General features: G+C 44.0%; 1 protein-coding gene across 2 annotated transcripts in view; it reads left to right on the top strand.

Annotated features, from left to right (window-relative positions):
• The window catches only part of ABHD17C (abhydrolase domain containing 17C, depalmitoylase), a 56901-nt gene extending 41260 nt beyond the window's left edge, over window positions 1-15641 (top strand). The window contains exons 2-3 of one of the 2 annotated variants that reach the window (XM_004320681.4): window positions 10119-10298; window positions 14172-15641. In XM_004320681.4, coding sequence (XP_004320729.2) covers window positions 10119-10298; window positions 14172-14391 — 400 coding nt within the window. In that variant the 3' untranslated portion in view covers window positions 14392-15641. The remainder of the gene's footprint in view (window positions 1-10118; window positions 10299-14171) is intronic. The other variant, XM_019945811.3, reaches the window with a different exon arrangement.
• Window positions 15642-26001: the final 10360 nt, after the last annotated feature.

Raw genomic sequence — 26001 nt, 5'->3', positions numbered from 1 at the left:
TGATAAAAGCAGGATGGTCAGGAGGTCCAGGATTCTGGGGCTTGTAACACTGGGAATTGAAGACCAGATGGACTGTGCTTGGGTATGGGACTTACAGAATCAGAATTCTAGCCTGGGAGAAATTTGAGGGATTAGAGCTTATGATCGAGTCAAAGAAGGGCTAAGGAACGGTACTCAAGAGGAGACTCTTAGAGATGGAGACCTTTGTTTTGTACGATATTGATGTTTAAGATGCTGTGAAACTAGGGCCTCTTCATTGGCAGCCTTGGAATTCTGATCATTAGTATCAGGACCGCCAGACCCAATTATAGCTCTTGTATAGATACCTGTCTCAGCCGTTGCATATAGCCACACGCCAAGGGTCAGATCTGAGTGTCGGGACCTGCCGTGGGTCCCCAGGGCCGGCTGTGGTAGTCCTAGACGTACCCCAGCAGGAGACGATGATGCACTAACTTGAGACTCTGCTATAAGATGAATGCATTGAATCTCACTGGCTAAGAATGGCTTTTCCCTAGAGATCCATGTGCAGACAACACCTACTTACATATTTAAGTCAGGCCTGCAGATTGCATGAGGAGGTCCAGGGAGAGTCTGCCTAGAACGTGTGTCTGTCTGACATGCAAATATAGCTGTAGTTGACTCATAGCAAATGAAGGCCTTTGTCCACATGGCTTTTACCCTGGCCTGACCTTGAATCTCTTGCCTCATCTGCTGTGACATCCTGTGTCCTAATGACTCAGAATTAGACCTGGCTTCTGCTTGTCTCCCCATACTTTTGTATACATTCCTTGCCTCCCCAACTGGACTATGAGCTCCTTCTGCACCCCCAGAGGTTCCATGCCTAGTCCAAAAGAGGTGCTCAGTAACTACTTTTTTGAATGCATTATTTAAAAAAAATAGGTGACATCTTCCAGGTGTAGAAACGAATCCACAGTTTGCATGATCAACAAGCTAATCGGTCACTGCCAGAAGTAAGTTTAGATCTTTAGCTGAATTTGTCATGTCACCGTCCACTCCTTTTCATAATTTGTCTTCATCCTGACTTTGGTCACTGGATTGGCAACAGAGGGGAATATAGTTTTTAGAATTCTACCTGACGACTGAGTTACTGAGAAGGTTTTGAGGGGAGAAAATAACGAATTTGGTTTTAGACACGTTGAGTTTGGAATTTATCCATCACAGATAACAGTATTAAATTCATAGCCTCCCCACTCACTTGACCTTGGACAAGTTACTTAACTTTTACTATCAAGTTCCTCAGATATAAAACGGGGACAAGAATATCCCCCTTCCAGGATCACTGGAAGATGGAATGAGGCGTGAGGTCAGGGCCAGCACTGAGAACCAAGGCGGGCGCAAGGGACATTGTATTTGATCCACCTCCCTTCCCTTCAGGCAGGGGGGCATTCTGCTCTGTCTCAGGACAAAGGCCAGCGCTGGAAGTAAATATTTGAGAATCGCCAGCAGAGAGTTAATAGTTGAGGCCTGGGATTCAGTGAAATCATTTGGAGACAACATGTAAGAGTGCAATAGGAAGGGGACTTCCCTAGCGGTCCAGTGGTTAAGACTCAGCGCTTCCACTGCAGGGGGCACGGGTTCGATCCCTGGTCAGGGAACTAAGATCCCGCATGCTGTGTGGTGCGGCCACATAAAATTTAAAATAAACAAAACCAAAAAAAAAAAAAAAAAAGAATGCAGTAGGAAGTCTACAGCAGGAGGAGTGGAGTCAGGGAAGGGGCCAAGCCCGCTGGTGGTGGGGACGGGGGAGGAACTAAGAGCGGCTCAATGTCTCAGAGGCCCAGGAATGGAGTTGAAGAAGAAAGGCATCATTCTTAGCGTGAACTGCCGAGGAGAAGTCAAATTGGATGAGGGGGCTTCCCTGGTGGCGCAGTGGTTGAGAGTCCGCCTGCCGATGCAGGGCACACGGGTTCGTGCCCCGGTCCGGGAGGATCCCACACGCCGCGGAGCGGCTGGGCCCGTGAGCCGTGGCCGCTGAGCCTGCGCGTCCGGAGCCTGTGCTCCGCAACGGGAAAGGCCGCAGCGGTGAGAGGCCCGCGTACCACCAAAAAACAAAAAAAAATTGGATGAGGAGGGGGAAAAAGCGGTTGGACCCGGCATTTCTGATAGCAGCTTTCGGGACATTGTGGGAGGAGAGGGTGGGTTTCAGGGGCCTTTGTTAGGGTTGAGGATGCAGTAGGGAAGCAGAGGTAAGAGATGGGGCCATCACTTAAAGGATGAAGCACCCGTGAAGACAGGCCCTTTCTTAGATTCAGAGACTTGGAGACGTGTGTTGCGTTGGGAATAAGACTGGAATTCGGCGTGGGTGGGGATGAAATTCTCAAAGTCCTGGGAGGGTGGGAATCCAGCACTCAGGTGGAAGGTTAGCCCTGGGATGGAAAAGCAGTGCCTCTTCCAGACACGCCAGGGAGCAGGGGGAAACAGCAGAGGAAGGAGAGCTGGTAGGCGTAGGACGGGAGGGACGGCGTCCTTGTCTCCCGATTGAAGTCACCCACCCAGCGACTGGTGTGTTTGTAGCTGAGCAATGCAGAAGTTTACTTGTAAAAGCCTGCCTTGGGGATTGGACGCATTGAAGAAAACATTGTTTGTAGGCCGATGCTGCCGTTCCTCCCGTCCCTGTGTCTTGCCCACAAAGGTGGTACGAGCGAGAAGAAATCACTTTTAATGTTTTGCTATCGTCGTACCCGAAAATAGCAAATTCTAAGTAAAAACGCAGAAAATCCTGCCTGTCTGTGTGTCATGTCTGCCTGCTACAAAACTGTCCTGTTCCAGGTTGGGAGGGTTTAACATCTGTTTTACTTTAGGATAAAGGTTTTGGACTTTGGGATTGTTGACGTTTTTGAAGAAAATACTTTGCACTTAAATCCTGCTCTTTTGTGAAAAGCTGTGGTCTTTAAATGCCCTGTATTTCACACGGACTTAGTAATAGATTCCCTTTACCATCTCTCTTTTTATCCTTTATCTTTTAATTGAATTTGAGAGGTAAAAGGTCTATAGGATCTGGTCTGACCCTTTTTACTCAGTATCAAACAATGGTTAGTTTGAGGAATCCACAAACCCGCTGGAATTTCTACGTATGGAAGATTTCTAAGTAAGGGGAATTTACATTTTTAAAAAGTCCCAAGAAATTCAGATACTTCTCACTTTGGAACCGTTGGTATAGAGGTCATCAGTCTTCTGGCTTTTTTTTTTGTCAAAAACAACACCCTAGTGGTACCATGAAAAGGACCCTCCACTTCAACATCCTCATCTGCAGGCGGCGGGTGTTGGAACAGAGGCCTCTTAGAGTTTTCCCGAAAATCTTCCATACCTTCAAAGAATTAGCCCCCATCCCCACCTCCTAGGCATCTCATGTGTTGTCAGACAGTATAATAAACAGTCTAATAAACAGGGAAAAACAGTGGAAAAGTCCTCAATGTAATACTGACGAATCTGAACACTTCACTAGCATGTTACAGTTTTCAAAACCTTTTCAAATACAGACACTGTAAAGAAAGCTTGCTGACTCCATGCAAAAAGGTCCGGCAATACCGTTTCCTTTATTTATTTATTTTAACAAATCACTACCTAATAATTATCCGAATTAGAAATGAAAATTTGAAAGAAGAAACATTACCATTATTATCATTTTAATATATTACTTTCAAGTCCCTTTTCCATATATAGATTTTGTTGGAAGGAACATAGTTGTGACCCTGTTTTCTGTAGGCTGCTTTTTATGGAACATTTCAACATGAGTTTTCCCCACATTAGCTCTTGAGACATAATTTTTAATGGCCTCATGTTTCCTTAGGAGATTTGTTTTTAGCACAAAATCTATCATGAGTTGTAACAGTTTTGAGGAGGGTTGTCTCCATATCTGAAATATCTGGTGAACTTTTTAAAAATATTTTTTGTTGCGAAATATAACAGATAGAAGTAGCCAGATAGAAATGTTCATAAGATGTACATATCTGGCTTAATGAACTGTAAAAGGAACACTCGTGACAAGACACAGACTATAGGGACTTCCCTGGCAGTCCAGTGGTTAAGACTCCATGCTTCCACTGCAGGGGGCGAGGGTTCGAGTCCTGGTCAGGGAACTAGGATCCGGCATGCGGAGTGGCGTAGCCAAAAAAAAAGACATAGACTATAACCAGCAGTCTATAAGCCCCCCCAAAATGACATGCTTCTTCCCACCCATAACCCGTTCCCCTCCCCCATCCTTAACCACTATCCTGGTTTTTAGGGCTTCACTTCCTTGCTTTTCTTTCAGTTAAGTATCCCTAGACAGTAAAGTTTAATTTAGGTGGGTTTAAGTTTTTTGCACAGGGTGTTGTATAGCATGTGTTCTCTTGTGTCTGCCCCTTCTGCTTAACAGCAAGCCTTTAAGATTCATCAGCGTTGCCCTGTGATATTCTGTGGCACGACTTCACCCCCATCCACTTATCCGCCCTCCTGTTGACACCCCTTAGGGTTGTCTCCAACCGCTCACAAATGGTCTTGAAGACATTTCTAATCTGTGGTGAATATACCTGGGAGTAGAATTGCTAGGTCACTGGGTACGTGTTATTATGTCTTCACTTTTACTTTTTGTAAACGGCTTCTATCAACTTAACAACCCCATCAGGAGTGAATGAAAGTTCCTGTGGTCACATTTTTGTCAACACTTGATATTGTCAACTTTTAAATTTTTGTTAGTATCACATTGTGGTTTTCATTGGTGAAATTTCATTTCATTTTTACTAATGAAGTTGAGTTTCCCTCCCTCCCTCCCTCCCTCCCTTCCTCCCTTTCTTCCCTCCCTGCCATTTAGATTTCTTCTTTTATGAAATGCCCATTTTGTAAAATGCTGCTTTTCTGTATTTGGTCATTTTTTCCCCCACTGATGTGTTCTTTATATTTTGTAGATGTGAGCCCTTTGTTGGTTATACGTGTGGCAAATATCTTTTCCCACTTGCCTTTTTACTTTCTTACTGATGTCTTCTGATGACTGGATGTTCTTTATTTTAATGTCATGCCAGTTGTCATATTTTCCCCTATTTAATGGCTACTGTTTTACGTGATGAAGTTTTCCAGTGAAAACGTTGAGTTGCAAAATGTTTGTTGTCATTAAGGCTACGAATGTCTGTGTGTCAAAGGTGGAATTTGTTGAGATTGGTACTGGGTGTGTCCTGGTGCCTGTGAGTGGAAAGCTGAAAGCTGAGGGTCCTTCAGTGAAATACTCAGGCTTCTCCATAAGGCATTTCAAGATCATGATCTCAGAGGATGGACAGATTCAGGGCCCTCAAGAGAAAAGGCTGTTCCAGTAACCACACACCCACCTCTGCTCCTTGAGTCTGTGCCCATTTCTCCTTTACTTATTCAGTGTGGCCCCCAAGGTCCATGGAGCAGGATATAAAACACAGTATCAAGATACTGAGAAAAACACCCGTCAGAATGGCCATCATCAAAAAAATCTACAAACAGGGGCTTCCCTGGTGGCGCAGTGGTTGAGAGTCCGCCTGCTGATGCAGGGGACGCGGGTTCGTGCCCCGGTCCGGGAAGATCCCACATGCCGCGGGGCAGCTGGGCCCGTGAGCCCTGGCCGCTGACCCTGCGCGTCCGGAGCCTGTGCTCCGCAACGGGAGAGGCCACAACAGTGAGAGGCCCGCGTACTGCAAAAAAAAAAAAAAAAAATCTACAAACAATCAATGCTGGAGAGGGTGTGGAGAAAAGGGAACCCTCTTACACCGTTGGTGGGAATGTAAACTAATACAGCCACTATGGAGAACAGTATGGAGGTTCCTTAAAAAACTAAAAATAGAACTACCATATGACCCAGCAATCCCACTACTGGGCATATACCCTGAGAAAACCATAATTCAAAAAGAGTCATGTACCACAATGTTCATTGCAGCACTATTTACAATAGCCCAGGACATGGAAGCAACCTAAGTGTCCATTGACAGATGAATGGATAAAGAAGATGTGGCACGTATGTACAATGGAATATTACTCAGCCATAATAAGAAATGAAAGTGAGTTATTTGTAGTGAGGTGGATGGACCTAGAGTCTGTCATACAGAGTGAAGTAAGTCAGAAAGAGAAAAACAAATACCGTATGCTAACACATATTTATGGAATCTAAAAAAAAAGGTTCTGAAGAACCTAGGGGCAGGACAGGAATAAAGATGCAGACGTAGGGAATGAATTTGAGGCCACGGGGAGGGGGAAGGGTAAGCTGAGACGAAGTGAGAGAGTGGCATGGACATATATACACTACCAAACATAAAATAGATATCTAGTGGGAAGCAGCCGCATAGCACAGGGAGATCAGCTCGGTGCTTTGTGACCACCTAGAGGGGTGGGATAGGGAGGGTGGGAGGGAGGGAGACGCAAGAGGGAGGGGATATGGGCATATATGTATGCACATAGCTGATTCACTTTGTTATACAGCAATTATACTCCAATAAAGATGTTAAAAAAAAAAGATACTGAGAAAATAGGTTCGACTATAACGATAATACTCATTACTGGGATAGGTTATCCTATGTGATTCTCATCATTCCACAAATTTGATCAAAGAAGGTATGGGCGAGTCTGATGCCATTTCAATACGGAAGTCTTCTGCTTTATTTTTGATTTTTAGTATTAATCATCTCTTAATCCTCTGTCCTTCAGTAACTGCATTCAGTTTTCATTTTCCTCTTCCTCTTCCTTTTTTGATTTATGATCTATTTGTTTATCATTAATAGCAAAATATCCTGCCACGGGACGGCCACTGTGGAAAGACCCTACACTTCACATGTGAGGTTTGGAGGTGCTCTTACCTTCAGGTGCCTTCTGACCTCCACACCCCGCCACATGCAGCATCCCATGGCCCTCGTGCTTTGGGATGTCATAGCCTACTTTTGATGCAAATTGTGGGGGGAGAAGGAGACCCTTAATCTTATTTTTTTGTTGTTGTTGTTTGCGGTACGCGGGCCTCTCCTGTTGCGGAGCACAGGCTCCAGACGCGCAGGCTCAGCGGCCATGGCTCACAGGCCCAGCCGCTCCGCAGCATGTGGGATCCTCCCGGACCGGGGCACGAACCCGTGTCCCCTGCATCAGCAGGCGGACTCTCAACCACTGTGCCACTAGGGAAGCCCAACCGTTTTTTAATAACCTGTTCTTCCAACTGAAATGAAGCCCAGGCAAGAACGTCAGACAAAACGTGCATCTTGGGAGCCCCTTCCACAGGCACAGTTGTATTAGATGGTGTCAAAGTTCAAAGGGCTGGGGCCACACAGAAACTTCCCTGTAGAAAGAGAGGGTGCATCCTCGTTCTGAGCAGGTGATTTCCTACCTGCGTCTGGGGAGGAGAGCATCTCTTTTTTGTTGGTTGGTTTGTCTTCGATTTTTACATTCCTGTTTCCCCTTCCCTGTAGAATTCTTAATAGTCCCTTACCTATCTCCCTGCTCCCTTTTTATGCTCTGTCATGCCCTGCGTGCTGCAGGAAGATGAATCTTCACGAAGCACAGCCTTGTTCCTGTCCCCTTGACCTGAACGTCTCCAGTGGCCCCTCACCTCCTCCAGGACAAGCTCTACCTCCTTATCTTCCCCGTGATGGCCTGCCCAGCCTCGCCTCAGCCCTCCAGCCCCCCAAGCTGCTCCCTGGACTCCACCCCGGCCCTGTGTGACTTCATGCTGCTTACTGACGGTCCTTTTTATCCCCACGTGTTCAGCTCCTGTCCGCCCCTCTCGGCACAGCCCAGATGTTGCCTCTCTATAAAGCACAGAACAGCACTTACCAGCCAGAAATAGCCATTCCCTCCCCAGATTCCTTCCTAAGGGCCCCCATTTTCCTGTGAAGTTTGAGGGAGCCTGAGGGGGAGGCAGCTCAGTGAAATCCTGCCACCCGCCTCAGCTCTAGACTGACAGTTCTTTTCACTGAAGGCTGTTATCAGAAAGCATGTCCTAGGGATAAACCATAATGGAAAAGTATATTTTAAAAAAAGAATGTATAGGACTTCCCTGGTGGTGCAGTGGTTGAGAATCTGCCTGCCAATGCAGGGGACACGGGTTCGAGCCCTGGTCTGGGAAGATCCCACATGCTGCGGAGCAACTAAGCCCATGCGCCACGACTACTTGAGCCTGTGCTCTAGAGCCCGTGAGCCACAACTCCTGAAGCCCGTGCACCTAGAGCCCGTGCTCCGCAGCAAGAGAAGCCGTTGCAATGAGAAGGACGTGCGTTGCAAGGAAGAGTAGCCCCCGCTCGCCGCAACTAGAGAAAGCCCCAGCACAGCAACGAAGACCCAATGCAGCCAAAAATAAACAAATATTTTTTTAAAATTAAAAAAAATGTATATGTGTATAACTGAGTCACTTTGCTGTATAGTAGACGTTGGCACATTATAAATCAACTACTTCAATTAAAAATAATAATGTAATAATAATAAAAAACTACATTACCCAGCAAAAAAAAAAAAAAGAAAAGAAAGAAAAGAAAGCACGTCCTACTGCCCTGTAAACTACAGTAGGTATTTATGCAAAGAAGTTGGAATCGTTGAGTTATAGCCTTCAACTTCACCAGATAATATCACATTATCTTCCCAAGGGCTCATGCCAATTTATATTCCTGCAGCAATGTCACAGACTTCCACTTTTCCATGTCCTTGCTATATCCCTTGACATTGTCTGACTTTTTAGTTTTTGCCTTTTAGGTGTAAAAAAATAAATTGTGGATTTAATTTGCATGTTCACCTACTAACGAGGTTGAGCATCATGTCTTTTTTTTTTAAGTTTTTAAAATTTTTTTATTTATCATTATTTATTTTTGGCTGTGTTGGGTCTTCATTGCTGCGCACGGGCTTTCTCCAGTTGCGGCGAGCGGGGGCTACTCTTTGTTGAGGTGCGCGGGCTTCTCACTGCAGTGGCCTCTCCTATTGCGGAGCACGGGCTCCACGTGCGTGGGCCTCACCAGTTGTGGCACGGCGGGCTTGGTAGTTGTGGCTCGTGGGCTCCAGAGCGCAGGCTCAGCAGTTGTGGCGCATGGGCCCAGCTGCTCCGCAGCATGTGGGATCTTCCCGGACCAGGGCCCAAACCTGTGTCCCCTCCATTGGCAGGCGGATTCTTAACCACTGCGCCACCGGGAAAGCTCAAGCATCACATCTTTTTACGTGTTTATTAGGCATCATGTTTTCTTTTCTGCGATATGTCTTCATTTCTTTGGTCTGTCTTTTTCTTCTTTATTTCTACGTACCCTTAATATATTCTGGATATCCTTTGTAGGTTCATATGTAGCATACCTGTATTCCTGGGATTCGTCTGTTTTGTTCCTCCATCACATCTGGGATGCTCGTCCTTCTGCTTGGGCCAGGGTAGCTCACCATCACGTCTCCTCCCCACCGACGGGAAGGGGAGGGCGTGGAGCCTTCCGTTTAAAGTTATGGCCTGCAGGTTGTCCATGTCACTTTTGCTCACAGCCCACGCCCAAAGCTTAGTCGTCTGCACACCAGGCTGCCAGACAGGCCAGGAAATGAAGCCTGTATTCCACGCAGCTGTTTACCCAGCTAAACCTTGGCGGACAGTGGAGGAGGAGACCATTGATGGATTGAAAGACTCGGAAGGGTTAAACCCCAAGGAGAGGCTATAGAAAATATATTTGCCTTTAAATTAATTGTCTCCCAGTACCTTTTCCTGATGATAAATGTTCATTTCTTTTGTATTTTATTAAAACCTCATTTCAAGGACTCTAATAATATTATGATCTAGCAAACATGCTTCTGTTTTTATTTCAGAAATACATTTAGGATGGTCAGAGAAACTCAGGAGGGGAGAGTAGGAAATGAAATGACTCTGGGAACACTGAAGTGAAGTTTATGATGCATTCATGTAGTTAATTTCCAGAAAAAAATGGCATGTTTATTATTTTTGCAAAAATTGTGGAGGACAGAATCTCAGTCACTTAGTCCTGAGATAGGCCCCTAACATTTTTGTGGCGTTCACATCCATCTTCAGCTATAGGGTACCCGTGAGATGATGTGGTTCTAAACTGGCAGGTGTGGGAGTTTTGTGAGTTCATGATACTGTGGTGTTGGTCTCACTCTCTTTTTCTTTTACACATCAGCTAACGGCCCGTGCCCTCTGATTTCTCCAGGTATGGCGTAAGCCCCGAGAACATCATCCTGTATGGTCAGAGCATCGGGACTGTCCCCACGGTAGACCTGGCCTCCAGGTACGAGTGTGCAGCCGTAATTCTCCATTCGCCTCTGATGTCTGGATTGCGCGTGGCTTTTCCCGATACCAGGAAAACGTACTGCTTTGATGCTTTCCCCAGGTAAGCTCACTCCTGTCCAACAAGTGCTAAGGCATCCGGTGACCCAGCTTCACATCAGATGCCACCGTTAATTGTGGGCTACTAATAAGTGTCTCCTGAATGCAGCCGGACGTCAGCCCCTGTGCTGCGCTCCTCAGGGAACATGGAGGTGGATATGACATGTACACCAGCCGGAAACCTGGTCCTCTGGGCTGGACTCATTTGTAAAACAATCTACCAGATGATGTATAAGGACCTTGCTTGTACCGATATCCAGGATTAATTGGTTTAGCTGGACGTGCAGGATAAAAAAAAAAGTGCCCACATGTCTTAAAGGAACATCTAGTTCAGTGTTCTTTCATTCGCTCAGATGGACATGTATTGCTGAATCACGAGAGCTAAATGCAAAATCTGTGATGAGGCCATTAGCATGGTCTAGACACTCAAAGAAAAACCGCAAGCATCCCCAATTTTGAAATTTCTGTTACGTTTTCAGTCAGGCCGATAGGTAAGAGAAAAAGTGACGTGAGCTATTTGCGAGCTGGTAATGGGCTGCAGGGACCGTGTAAGTGGATGGTCCTTCCCTCCCCTCCCCACCGCCCCAGACCAGTGCGACCACTCATTCCTCCTGCCGCCCACTTGTGCCTGAAGACCCCCTCCCCTGCAGAGGGGCCGGCACCCTCCGCTGGAGGCGTGTGCATGAGAGCCCCCAGCCGGGCCCCCTCCTGCCGGCGCCCCAGGGGCAGCAGAGCCCCTGCCACCCCAGTCCCTGCTGTCTTCTAGTCCCCTAATAGAAGGAAGAAAAACGGGCAGCTGTGTATACATGCAAAAGCAGCGAGCACACTGCTTTCTTGAATACCTCTCTTTGAAAACTTCTGCTTGTTTTTTAAAATCTAAGCTGAGGAAAGTATTTACTAAAAACTATTGGCCCATGGTACGTTGCTAAACGGGCCGAGGTTCTGACAACAGGACTCACACGGCCACACTGTAGAAAAAGCCTCAGCAGAAGAACGTACAGTTTTCGGATTTTGATTGACCCGTTCATTGCTGTCATTCCGTTATTGCTGGGAGAGAAAAAGAACATCATTTGGTTACATAAACATCTGTTCCACAGACTGGCCTGTTTCACAGGAAGAAACTTTCTCGTAACACCTTGGGTGAACTTCATTTCTGTGCACCCTGTACCGGGTTCAATGAAGTTCAGCTTCATGGGAAAGTTGAACGAACTGCAAATTGCCAGTGGCGTGGCTGAGAATGCTAAGTAGGGCCCATGTGCGACTCGAATGTGGCCTTATTTGTGCTGAATGGGTATTGAGAGGCCGGTTTGTTGAAAGGGAGATATTTAGCATGTTTGCGGGAAGCTGTGCTAGGAGTTACCCTGGCAACAAAATGAATCGGTTTTCCCCGACTCTTAGATTAGCGTATACCTTAAAGTACAGCCACGACAACTAATTATAGCTTATTCATTAATAGGAAACCAGCAGCTAGTCTTTACTGGGTTTGTCTGATCTGCCAGTCCACGGCTAAACATTTCACGCCTCTTATCCCACAAGACTCATTTTATAGTTAGGAAACTGGGGCTTAGAAAGTTAAGCGGTTTAAGCTGCTTAATTAAGGTTGGTGAGTGGAAACAGCCAGAAAAGGCCATTCATCCTATTCAGTACCATAAAGTATTAATATGATAGATTTCAAACCATTAACAGTCACATGGACTTTCATCATTAATTGAATTTGGGGAATGTTTTCTTACGGTGTCCGTTGCTACCAAATGCACACTTGTCTCTGTGTCCCTCTCTCTCTCTTTTTAAAAAAAATTTATTAATTTTATTTATTTATTTCTGGCTGTGTTGGGTCTTTGTTGCTGCGCATGGGCTTTCTCTAGTTGCGGCGAGTGGGGGCTGCTCTTCATTGTGGTGCGTGGGCTTCTCATTGCAGTGACCTCTCTTGTTGTGGGCACTAGGCACACGGGCTTCAGTAGTTTGTGGCCCACGGGCTCAGTAGTTGTGGCTCATAGGCTTAGTTTCTCCACCACATTTGGGATCTTCCCGGAGCAGGGCTCGAACCCATGTCCCCTGCATTGGCAGGTGGATTCTTAACCACTGCGCCACCAGGGAAGTCCCTGCCCCGGTCTTTAAAGGAAGGCACTTCCTCATTTCTTTTTTAGTATTAAAAAATTAGAGATAAAGAGTCCTGATTATTATTTGGTTGGTGGTTTATTTTCTTTTACCTCCTTTACATTTAGAATCAGATGGTGGCATAACCTCAGGTACATCCATCCTCCAGGTTGCAGAGAGTCTCCTAACTCATGCAGCATGGAGCCGTCAGTAAATAGATTTTTAAATTGAATATAACTGGACTATTGCATTCTTAGAAGAAGTCACTTTAAAATTTAAATATGAGAGGAAAGTAGATTTCTAAACAAGATTCCTGATCTGCAAAGTTGACCCCTTCCACAGTGGCCCTGATCTTGGCAAATGACATGGCTGATGAGATTTTGCAGTCTTCCCGGATGTCTTGAGGTGGCTGGCAACTTCCTGAGTTGTTAATAAGGCTCTGTGACAGCTGTTTGTAGATCTTTGGAATGTGTAATGGATGTCAGAGCTCTGTACTATCACCACAGCCTCATGTCTGTCCTTTAATGATCTCTCCAAGCTTCAGTTACCTCTTTGGTTTAACAGAGATGGTCCTTCCTCTTTCACTGTGGCTCATTGGAGATGCAATGCGGTTTTGTATGTAAAGTGCAAAGCACCTGGCTGTGGTCAGTGCTGAGTAAATGTTAGCTATGACTTTTAACAAAATGATCCCTACGGGTAGTACTACTTTGATCCCTCTGTAACTTTGGCTAGGGTCAGATACAGAAAGTCAACAGTAAGGGGGTCTCTGGCAGGAGGCCAGAATGGACAGAGGGTCGCCTGTCTCCATGTGTTTGCAGGTGAAATGACAGTTACCTCTGTCAGAGAAGTTGCCTACACACGCAGCCCAACAAGGTTTACAGTCTTCTTCATTCCTCTTTGGGAAACGCTTTCAGAGTCTGCAGCACATTCTTTTGGAGATGCTCAAATATTCATCCTTTGTGGGTAGCTTTGATTTTTGTAAACAGTCAGAAATCATTCAGAATTCAATCTAGATGTTGCACATTAAGTTTTCAAGCTAAATAGTCTGGTTTTTATTTAAAAATGAGGTATTCGTTTCTATGAAATGAGGTTTCTGAGGATCTTGTTAATCGATGCTGAAGGTGGCTTACACGGAAAGAGTCCTGAAAACCTGAGTGGCTGTGGAGTCAGTGCTCAGATTTCAAAAGAGGCGTTCGTCCTGGTATGTTAAGGTCTAGCTTGTTTATTTAAAAAAAAAAAATCCTCTCTCCAAAATATGAATATATCAGAAATAGTAGTTACTGGATAGCTAGTCTGACGACATTTAGGAGTTCTGTTTTTAATAAAATACTTTAACAGAAACACAATGTGGCTAAATGCAGTGTGGTATTCTCAGTTGGATCTTGGAACAGAAAAACTTCATGGAAAGTGGAAAAACTTCAGTGGAAAAACTCATGAAATCCAAATAAAGTCTGGAGTTTGGTGATGTACCGACGCTGGTTTTCGGTTTTGAGCAATGTACTATGGGTAACGCGTGGTGTTGGCCTTATGGGAAAGGGGTTGGGGTGGATAGGAGCTCTGTGTTAGCTTTGTACCTTTCCTGTAAATCCAGAATTATTGCAAAATGCAAAATTAATTTTTTAAAAAGTGAATTACTAGACAAGTGAGGGGGGAAAACACCCTCGCGTGCGTACCTCCCTTGTCTGAACACCACCTCGGTTCCATGAAGTGTGATGTCTGTCGTCTGTGAGCATAACTAAAGGAGTCCTTTTTCTCCCCCTCCCCCTTTCCTGTCTTGCAGCATTGACAAGATATCTAAAGTTACCTCTCCCGTGTTGGTCATTCACGGTACAGAGGACGAGGTCATCGATTTCTCCCATGGCCTGGCCATGTACGAGCGCTGTCCCCGGGCCGTGGAGCCCCTCTGGGTCGAAGGGGCTGGCCATAATGACATAGAGCTTTATGCACAATACCTAGAAAGGCTAAAACAGTTCATATCTCACGAACTTCCTAATTCCTGAAGAAGATGACTTGCTTTTACCTCATCTACTGTGAACACAGGAATCCTCGGTTTTGCACATGCTTTAACTGGATAGCTGTCATGGCGGGATAACCACGAGGAAGCGCCCAGCTCTTCAGGCATCCTACTCAAAGAGCTGAGGGCATCTCGGTCTTTCATATCCAGAGGTTCTACTAACTCACACATCATGTTAAACTGAACAGTTGTGATTCCCAGCTTCATCGCCTTGCAGAACGGGAATGAGAGCTGAGTGGGGGGACCGTTTTCTCCTGCTATAAAAGATGCTCACATCCCTTTCTATTCCTTACCCACCACGTAGGATTCATTTACGCAGGACTCAGCCTCTCTCCACCCGTGTTCTCATTATGTGAGCTGCAGCTCTCTTTCAGCCACTAGATTCATGGGTCCAATCCATTTGTGAAGCTGTGATAGTGTAACTGGAAACCATCGTGATGAAAATCCCTTCGTTAATTTTTGTTCACACGCCGGTCTTTCCCCCAAACAAATCAATTAAAGGGTAATTTACTGGAACGATCATGAACGACTTCATCAACTGGAACCATCTGAATATAACTGGAATATTCTTAAAAGGAAACTGGGGTTTTTTTTAAGTGTAAATTTATTACTAGTCCACAGAGTTTTAATATTTTGATCGTCTGGTTGGTCTCACAAAGAACCCAGCCGACCTTCCTTCTGTAAAGCCCTCCTTGTAGGCTTTTTTAAAGTACTGTACATATATGCAATTACCTTGTGCATAGATTCTTAATGGATAGTTTTCTTTCGTCAGGCTACAACAATGAACTGCAGATTCCTTGTTTGTAATGTAAATGATTGAATACATTTTGTTAATACGTTTTTATTCCTAGGTTTTGCTATTAAAAAAATTTTATAACATTTCCAAGACAAAAAATGACAAGTTTATGCTTTGAGAAATTTATGTAATTAAAATTCCACTAAACTAATCTTTTTAGTTTAGGAGTTATTTGGGTTTTGACACTGGAGTTGCGCCAGTAAGCATCAGAAGTGGAAGATGCTTAAAACTGCTACACTACTTGTGTTGGTTGGGGGTTCGGGTTTGAGGGTTCTTTGGTTTTATTAAAAAAATTTTTTTTTTCCAAATTTAAAAGCCTTAAATGTACTGTAAGCCTCAGATTGTTGTACAGCTGGATTGCGGTTGATTGCCAGCTTGTGTACTGTTGCTTGGATACGACACAGCGGTTGGTCATGGAATAAAGGATGCATGGATCAGAATGTGCGGGCTCGTGCAGTTTTTTCCTTTATCTCTCCATCAAAGAAAACATTCTGTCCAGATTTAAGAAGAAACCCTCGGAGCTTACAAACATCACTACCTTTCTCAAAGTGTATATGTTTTTTTAAACTTTTTATTTTATATGGGAGTAGAGTTGGTTAACAGTGTTGTGATAGCTTCAGGTGTACGGCAAAGTGATTCAGTTACACATATACATGGATCTATTCTTTTTCAAATTCTTTTCCCATTTAGGTTGTTACCTAATATCGAGCAGAATTCCCTGTGCTGTGCAGTAGGTCTCAAGGTGTGTGTTTTTGTTCTGTAAAAGACCATAGGTAACTTTTGAAGAAGCCAAGATGTAAAGCCTGTAGCAGTAAAGTACAGGTGGCATCCAAATAGAGAGGGCAGTGGATTCTGGCTGTGAAACAAGAATGATGAAGGCAATCTCACTGTGACCCGGCTAGGAGAGAGAACGGGCCTGCTTCTTTGGAAAACCTGAGCTGAGTCTTTTCAGTCCTTTGATCGCTGACTAGAAAAAGAGCAACTGAGGGATGCTTGTTTTCAACTCTCGGAACACCCCTTCTGGGCACGCAGGAAGAGAAGTGGTGGTGGAAGGAAGGTGTAAGGGCGTGGGCTATGCTCCCGTGAGTGTGTGTCCCAGCACATTGCAGGCTACTTCCCGGTCTTAGATCAGTACCTGTAATGGGAGATCTTGGAAGGATGGGGCCCTGCTTACCTAGGGGAGTCATCAGTGAAGCTACAGAGGTGGTACTGTCCCAGAGGTCCAGGAGACTTAGAAGGGAAAGAAGAATATCCAACAGCCTGCCTTTGGGGTGTGAGAGCAGCTAACCTAGGTTTCCAGAGACCTGATTTCTGATCCCGTTTGTCTGCTGCCTGCATCTTCTATAAACCAGTTCCCCCTTTTTTCCCTCCTGAACTATTTAGTAAACTTACTTTTGTCCGCCAAATTTCAGCAGTTAATGGGAAACGATAATAAGATTGACAATTACAGAAGCTAAGGTGGCAAAGCCTTTTCCGTTCATTGTTTTTATAACTTGATGTAGGTGGTTTGTATCTATTGGAAGCAACTCATGTTTTCTGACTCCTGACTCTTTCCCCTGAACCGGGGAGGGGGTTTTGTCTACTCTTTCGCAGAGTTTGACATGGGGACAGCCTTTCTCTGAGGATGGCGTGTGTGATGACAGTGGGAATCCCAAGAGAGACCCCATTCATGCCAGTTTCAGATTACAAAACATACTTAGTACTGAACCTGAAAGATCTGGCCACTTCTGTTTTCTGCTGTAAGATGGACTTGGGGTGAGGACCAACTCTCCTTATGGAAAAAAAATAAAAAGCAAAAACAAACTAGCACTACTAAATAAAATGGAAAAATCTTAGATGCATGAACTGGTAAGAAAATAAAGACTATGTAGGCCAAATACTAGGTAAAGATGAGGAGCTTTGAAGCCAGTTTTCTCTTGGAAGGAATTTCCTGGACTAGGTTAACCTGAGCATTGGTTTTCCAGTCTGGTGGAGCTCAGGGGACAGTAAACAAACCCTAGAGCGCCCTCCACGGTGGGGAGACTAATTGGAAGCTTCCCTTTTTAGAGGAAAATCATATGATCATCTCAACAGACACAGACAAAACATTTGATGGAATTCAATATCCCATTCATGATTAAAAACCAAACCAAATTCATATCAAACCAGGGCTAGAAAGCAACTTTATGAACAGATTATCTCAAAACAAACTGAAACACCAAGCATTGTACTGAGTGGTAAAACAGTGGAAGCATTATTCCATTTTAGATTGGGAATTAGCCATAGGACCATTCTCACTTCTGCTCAAAATTACACAAAGCCCCTAGCAAATGCAGTAGAGTCAAAGAAATGAAAAAGGTATAAGACATGGAAAAATAAAAAGGATGAATACGTTCTAAAGCCAAATTATTGTGGCTGCACAACTCACTAAATTTACCAAAAATCATTGAAATGTACACTTAAAAGGGGTAGATTTTATGATATGTAGATTATACCATAGTAAAAGATATTTAAAGAAATGAAAAATAAATAAAACTCAGATTATGATGTCTGGATGAAACACCAGTCAGCTACACCAGAAAGTATCTACAAATTATTAGATGTAATAAGAATTTAGTTAGGTTGCTGGACACAAAAATCAATATAGAAAAGTCAATCTTATTTCTATAAATCAGTTAAAAATGTTTTAAATTCAATTAAAAACAAAGATACCATTTACAATAGCTTTTAAAAATATTGAGTAACTGGGAATAATCTAACACACGTTAGACATACTCTGGAGAAAATCATAAAACTTTTTTGAAGGACATTAAAACCTAAGTTAATGAGGGTTATACCATGTTAATGGATAAGAAGGCTCATTTTTAATATATTCTTCCCAAATAGACCTATAGGATTAATAATGATTCCAGTAAAAATCCCAACAGGACTTTTTGTCAGGAAACTGACAAGGTGATCCTAAAATTTGTATGGGAGAACAAAGTGCCAAGAATAGCCAGGGCAACGGAAGATGAAAAAGATGCAGCACGTGCTTTACCAGATAGAAGAATTCCAGGTGGGAAGTCTTAAGACTGAAAAGGCTCAGTCTTTCAGATTCTAGAGTCTAGAAACCTTCATGACCCTGACTGTAGCCCCTGCCAACAGCTGCTTCAGTATTCTGTACTCACCTGACCATAGCTATGTCATTACTGCTTGAAACCACAAAGGAATACATTTCTAGGCTTGATTTATTAAAAATAAAAAACTTTCATAGTAAAAGAAAAAATAGCATAACCTAGTGACAAACTGGGGTGACATTATAAAGCAAATGACATATAATGTAAAAATATATTTAATAATCAAATGATGAGGCACTCTTTATCAAAGAGCACAGGATGTGAAGAGACTATCATAAGAGATTATTGTCCATAATAATCACATATAGGCTCAATCAATCAAATGACTATATCAAATATATATACATTTAAACATTGAAATGCCATTTTAAATTATAAACTTGGTACAAATATTTATTTGAAGAGGTTGCTCAGTATTTATTTGAAGAGATTATTGCCCAAAAGAATCACAGATTTAATCAAATAATCTAATAGATATATTTTAAAATACATTTAAATAATTAAATGCCATTTAAATTATAAGCTGGTATAAATATTTGAATTATAATACCCATTGGTGGTAAATGTTTGGATAAATAGTTACTTTAAAATTATATTGCTGGGGCTTCCCTGGTGGCGCAGTGGTTGAGAGTCCGCCTGCTAATGCAGGGGACACGGGTTCGTGCCCCGGTCCGGGAAGATCCCACATGCCGCAGAGCGGCTGGGCCCGTGAGCCATGGCTGCTGAGCCTGCACGTCCGGAGCCTGTGCTCCGCAAAGGGAGAGGCCACGGCAGTGAGAGGCCCGCGTACCGCCAAAAAAAAAAAAAAAAAGTTATATTGCTAATTTTACACACCAAGTTGGTACAAACGTTCTAAAGTATACTTTGAATCAAAAGCCTAATCTAGCAATTTGGCTTCTAGGAATTTATCCTTAGGAAATAATCAAGAAGATGACGTGGGCTTATATGGGATTATCACTGCTACACTGTTAGTAAAAGTGAAAACTTGCAAACAATCTAAGTTTCCAGCAACAGGGATTTCGTTTTTATCATGTCCGTACAACGCATTATTCTGTAACCATCATAAACGATGCCATAGAACAATATTTAGTGGCGTGACAAAATTGCCCAAATACGTTATATGGTAAAACTGATCACTCAATAGCTCCCGTGTATGATTCTTCTCTTCACACCCCCACACATTCAAACTTGGACCAAGAGCTGGATATGTAATAGATGGACATCTTTGTTGTTGATGCTTAATTATATTGTCAATAAGTCTTTATAAAGAGGAAAGCCCAAACCTTCTTTCAGAATTCATGCGAAGTGGTTATAAAACATATCATCAGTAGGATCTTTTGTTAAAATAATTTGTTTTGGAATCCATTGGATGGCACTGTTTTACTCCCCAAGCTAGAAAGAACAAGTCATCCTCAGTACATCTCATTCCCTCATATGTGAGGGTTACTAAGCCAATAGACGAAGTTCGTATAAATATCACATCCCATGCTGTCCAACTCCGATGCCTCCTCTTCCCTGAGGCCTTGCCTACCAGGATTTCTGCAAAGAAGACATGGTCATGCCTGCAGGAGCTCACACACAGCTTGCCCAGCAGAGGGCCTGGGACGCAGCCCTTGGAACAAGGAGGCCTGGCCCTATTCCTTCCCAGCCAGAGGAAAATATATGTAACATAAAATTCACCGTTTTAACCAATTTTAAGCGTACAGTTCAGTAACATTAAGTACATTCACATGGCTGGGCAAGCGTCACCACCATCCATCCCGAGAAGATTTTCACCTTCCCAAACTGAAACTCTGTACCCATTAAACACTAACTCCTCATTTCCCCTCCTCTGGGCCCTGGAAACCACCATTCTACTTTCTGTCTTTGTGAATTTGACTCCTCTAAGTACCTCATAGACGTGGGATCACACAGTGTTTGTCCTTTTGTGACTAGCTTATTTCACTTAATAGAATGTTGTCAAGGTTCATTCATGTAACATTTCATCCCCTTCCTTTTAAGGCTGAATAATTTTCTATTGCATGGATAGACCACATTTTGTTCATCCATTCATCCGTTGATGGACATTTGGGTTGTTTCCACCTTTTGGCTATTGTGAATAGTGCTGCTATGAATATGGGTGTGTACACACACACACACACACACACACACACATATTTGGAGACCCTGCTTTCAGTTCTTTTGGATATATACCTAAAGGTGGAATTTCTGGATTGTATGGTAATTCTAGTTTTACTTTTTGGAGAAAACACCAAAATTGTAATACTTGATCTGCAGTTCTTAACAAGAGTCTTGGGGTCTGTGGCCACTTTGAGATGTCTGTACCTATGGGCATTTTTCTGGGGAGAAGGTCCACAACTTCAGCAGATTCTCAAAGGTATCAGTGATTCTGAAGGATTAAAATCACTGAACTAGGCAGTAATGTCTACAGCTTCTTTTAAAGCCAATATTTTTGAATTCCGGGAACTGTGAGTACGGATTTTGGGGAGGTTAAGGAGCTTGAATGTATTCTGCAGGCAGGCCCAGGGAGGGAAGGCCATGGGCTGGTCAGAGCTGTCTGTATAAGGAGAGCATCTCCGGATGTGCGGGAGTTGAGTGCAGAAGCATTTACACACCCAGAAGGGGCTGAGACCATTGGAAGAATCTTGGCTACAGCAGGCCTGGCTGTGAGTTTTTCTGCCATGATACCGTGTGGCCTTGGGCAATTCTCTTAACCGCTCTGAGCCTGTTCTTAGTCTCTAAAGTGGTAGTAATCCCCACCGCAGTCATGGTGGGATCAGCTGAAATTCTGTAGGTAGAAAAGCTTTGTAAGAGGTAGTGGGGTCTTAGACCCACTCATTAAATGGCTGGCTGAGTTTGGGTTTAGAACAAAACAGAGAACACTCTGAAAACTCTAGTTTAAGACAGTCTACCCTGTCGTAGCTTAATCATTACTCTGCTGCTAAATGATTTACCATTTGGCCGGACACAACTTGTTGACACGTGGCCCCGTCTGGCTCTGCTTCAGGGTGGGAGGGCCCGGGGCCTTCCAGACATGTGCAGATATTGTCTCCTGTTTCAGTGCCGTTCAGATCTCCCTTCCCTGGACTTCCACATAACCCTTAGATGGGGCTGGGAGGCACATGTAGATCCCGAGCCCATCCAGAACTTTCTAAGATGGGACCTGGAGTGGGCCAGGATTTCTGGGATAAAAAAGATCCAGGTGGGTAGAGCAGTGGATCCTCTTGACTCCGATTTCTTAGCCAAGGCAGAGAAAACCAGCTTGGAGGACAGCAGCAGATGAGGTCTGGGAAAGGGTGGGATGCCTCGAAGAAGGCGGCTTAGAAGAACGGATATGAAAGATGCCCTCTTAAAACATTTTTTAGACTTTAAAATTTTATCCAGAAGAGTGGATAAAACCTATTTTTATAGTTTACGGGGAAAAAAAATGAGCACCCATATTTCCATTATTGAACCTAAGATATAGAATATTACCGGGACCTTAGAAACTCACCTTCTCCCTGCGTCTCCTCCAATCACATGCCTTTTCCTCCTTCACCCCACAGAGTTACCACTATCCTGAATTTTCTACTAGTCGTTCCTTTGCTTTTCTTTATAGTAAGAATGTGTGTGTGATCTACCACTGGTAGACATACTGGTTATCGCCCAGATTTTAGCTATTAAAGATATATATATATATATTTTTTGCAGTATGTGGGCTTCTCACTGTTGTGGCCTCTCCCATTGCAGAGCATAGGCTCAGCGAGCCCGCTCCGCGGCATGTGGGATCTTCCCTGACCGGGGCACGAACCCATGTCCCCTGCATCGGCAGGCGGACTCTCAACCACTGCGCCACCAGGGAAGCCCTATTAAAGACATTTTTGTATTTCTCATGACATGAGAGACATCTGGTTGCTGCTTCTTAACCCTAGTTACATGTTGAAATTACTGAGAAGCTTTTTTAAATGCTGATGCCTGGGTCCCACCCTCAGAGATTACAATTTAGCTGGTCCGGGTGCCACCTGGGCATCTGGACTTTTAAAAGCTCCCCAGGAGCTTCCAGTGGGCATCTAAATGCAGATCTCGACTCAGTAGGTCCAGGATGGGGCCCCAAATTCTGCATTTCTAAGAGGCTCCCAAGCGATGCTGCTTGCACGGCCCCATTTTGAGTAGGGGATGTGTCTGTTCAGCTTCACTCGGTAATGCCAAGTCATTTCCAAAGTAAGACACTGACTTCCCTCCCATCAACATTGGATGGAAGTTCTAGTCATTCACATTTTTTTTCCAGCTGTGCCGCATGGCATGCAGGATCTTAGTTCCTCAACCAGGTGTCGAACCCGCGCCTCCTGCAGTGGAAGTGTGGAGTCTTAACCACTGGACCTCCAGGGAAGTCCCTAGTCATTCACACTTGACATCGTCTGACTTTGTGAATTTTTGCCTAAACAGTGTACGTGAAATATTACATCCCCGATTATGCATGGGAATGAGCAACTTTTCAAAAACACACGGGCCATTTGTATGTTCTTTCATGTGAAATGTCTATGCATGACTCTGGCCCACTTTTCTGATAGAGTACTCTCTTTTTCAGGTGATTATATATTCTTTTTTTTTTTTTTTTTTTTTTGCGGTACGCGGGCCTCTTACTGTTGTGGCCTCTCCCTTTGCGGAGCACAGGCTCCGGACGCGCAGGCTCAGTGGCCATGGCTCACGGGCCCAGCCGCTCCACGGCATGTGGGATCTTCCCAGTCCAGGGCACGAACCCACGTCCCCTGCATCGGCAGGCGGACTCTCAACCACTGCGCCACGAGGGAAGCCCTATATATTCTTGATATTCAAACTAATCTTTTATTTTCACGTGCTGCAAATATATTCTCCCAGTTTGTTCCTCGCCTTTTTATTTTCTTCGTGACATGTTTTGCGGAACGGATATTCTCAGTTTTACTCGGGGAAACCCTAACGGGTTTTTGCTTCATTATTACTTTAATAAGTAGACTCAAAATACATTAAACTTTTTTGCAAAACCACAAGAAGCAATCGATAAACACCATCAATTCCAATAACACCAAATATCTAGATTGCCTCAGTATCAAGCTCCTTTTACATAAATCATGCTTACTATATCCCTAATGTAGTAAAACTTACATTCTGGTGGCAGTGGGACAACAGGCAATAATCAGATAAACGTGTAATACGCCAAGTGTTACCAGATGCTCTGAGGGAAAGTCAAGTAGGGTGGTCAGTGTAGTTGTTCCTGAGTCTTGCAGATATCCCGACAGATGTTTGTATTTCTAGAAATGCTAAGAAAGGTTTGTTTGTTTTTTTAGCTGAGCAGTTATCTTATATTCTTTGTATATGCAGAGAACATAGCCGTTGAATAAATTAACAAGATATAGCCGGTGATTACCTTCCTAGTAGGCAGAAAGAACCCAGTTCTGTTCATTGCTTTCACCAGGTCTCGTTTCTGGGGGTCGTGGGGGGGGGGAACCTATAAGGAATTTAAAATAAATTATTTTAGATCAAGGGTCAGAACATGTTTTCTATAGAATGTCAGAGAGTAAATGTTTTTGGTTTTGTGGACCATCTGGTCTCCATACTCAAACTCTGCCACTGTTGTACTAAAGCAACCATAGATCGTATGTAAAGGAAGGGAGGTGCCTGTGTTCCACGAAAACCTGATTTATAGAGCAGGTGGTGGAGCAGCCGCATAGCACAGGGAGATCAGCTCGGTGCTTTGTGTCCACCTAGAGGGGTGGGATAGGGAGGGTGGGAGGGAGACGCAAGAGGGAGGAGACATGGGGACATATGTATGCATATGGCTGATTCACTTTGTTGTACAGCAGAAACTAACACCACATTGTAAAGCAATTCTACTCCAATCAAGATGTTAAAAAAATTAAATTTAATTTAAAAAAAAAACAAAACAGGTGGTGGGCCAGATTTGGCTCATGGGCTGTAGTTTGCCAATCCCTGCCTTACAAATTCTTCTTTTTATATTGTTTATTGCTTGTGTTTCATTTCAGAAATAACACATGCTCATGGTGGGCGGGGGCGGTGGAATTCAAACAATACAGGAATATTTAAAGTAAAAAGATGAGAGGCCTCCTCTTTCCTACTTTACTAATCCCACGCACCAGAGATGACCCAGGTGACATACTAGAAGGAAGTTTGGGACTTCCAATACGGAGCCATGCCAGTACCTTCAGGGTCTCAGTGTAACCTAGGGGAAGATGTACATAAAGGGCAAATGGGACTTCCCTGGTGGCGCAGTGGTTAAGAACCCGCCTGCCAGTGCAGGGGATACGGGTTCGAGCCCTGGTCCGGGAAGATCCCACATGCCGTGGAGCAACAAAGCCCGTGTGCCACAACTATGGAGCCTGTGCTCTAGAGCCCAGGAGACACAACTACTGAGCCTGCGTGCTGCAACTACTGAAGCCCGTGTGCCTAGAGCCCGTGCTCTGCAACAAGAGAAGCCACCACAACGAGGAACCTGCGCACCACAATGAAGAAAGCCCGTACACAGCAATGAAGACCCAACACAGCCAAAAAAATAAAAATAAATAAATATTTTTTTTTAAAAAAAAAGGGCAGATGGATGTAGCTGGGCAGTGCTTTGCCCTCTGCACTGCCTGCTGTCACCTTAAAGATGACCTCTGTTCTTTTCAGCGCAAGACACAGGTGGGTTTTTCTTTAAAAACAAGACCGCTCGGTGCACAATTAGCAGTCGATAGAAAAAAACAAAATATAACAGGCATTCTTTTAATCAGACCTCATCTATCAAGCTGACTGATACTCAGAATTCCCTCCCTCCCTCCCTCTCTTCCTTCCTTCCTTCCACAAATGTTTATGAGCCCAAACACTTGATTCTGGGGATGCAGCAGTGAACAAAGCCCCTATCCTCTTGCAGCTTATATGCTAGGAGGAGAAACAGACAATAACAGGTGAACAGATGAAAAAATCAAATCATAATGTGTTCTAAAGGAAACAACAAACAAGCCGAGAAAGTGATTAAGGGGGTCGAATCTTTAGGCTTTTGAGAGGATTATGACCTAGCAGTTCAACATGCATCTGGGGAGTCCCTCTGCCTGCGCTTGAATCTCAGCTCCACTGGCTACTCCCTGTGTGTCACAGGGATGCAATGTGACCTCTCTGTGTCTCAGTTTCCTCACCCGTAAAATAAGGGTGACTTAGTACTTACCTCATAACACTTAGGTGAGGATTGTATGAGCCTAGAACATACTGAGCTCTCAATAAAAATACTAGCTATTAGCACTTGTAGAAACAGAACATTGTGGTCTCTACTGAAAGGATTTTCCAATGAACCCATTAGTAAAAGCCACTAGGGAAGACATGGGAAAATGGCAGCATTCACTCCCGGCACCGTATCACGCAGAGCCATGGCTTTTGTGTGTCCTAGTATCCCTTGGGGTTTTTTTGTTTAATCAGAATTTTCCTTGTAAAAATTTTCTTCAGAAACACAAAGTGTTTCCATTTCTCTTCCATACATTTACATGCAATGGCCCTACCTCAGATTGTCACAGTAGAAACGCAGGGGCGTGCCAAACTTTCCTTCTGAGGACAGTGTGTGTCCTGCCTGCAACATGGTTTATCTTCAACGAACCACAACAATCTGATATCACCCAGCACTTACACTGATACAAAGATGGACAGTTTTCCTTGGTGATATGAAGGAGAATTTCTAAAGTCAGCCAGCCTCTCTCTCTCTTTC

Source organism: Tursiops truncatus, chromosome 2 (genome assembly GCF_011762595.2).
Source record: "Tursiops truncatus isolate mTurTru1 chromosome 2, mTurTru1.mat.Y, whole genome shotgun sequence".
NCBI lineage: Eukaryota > Metazoa > Chordata > Mammalia > Artiodactyla > Delphinidae > Tursiops > Tursiops truncatus.
The sequence above is the reverse complement of the archived record's forward strand: the minus strand, read 5'-3'. Positions and strand labels throughout refer to the sequence as shown.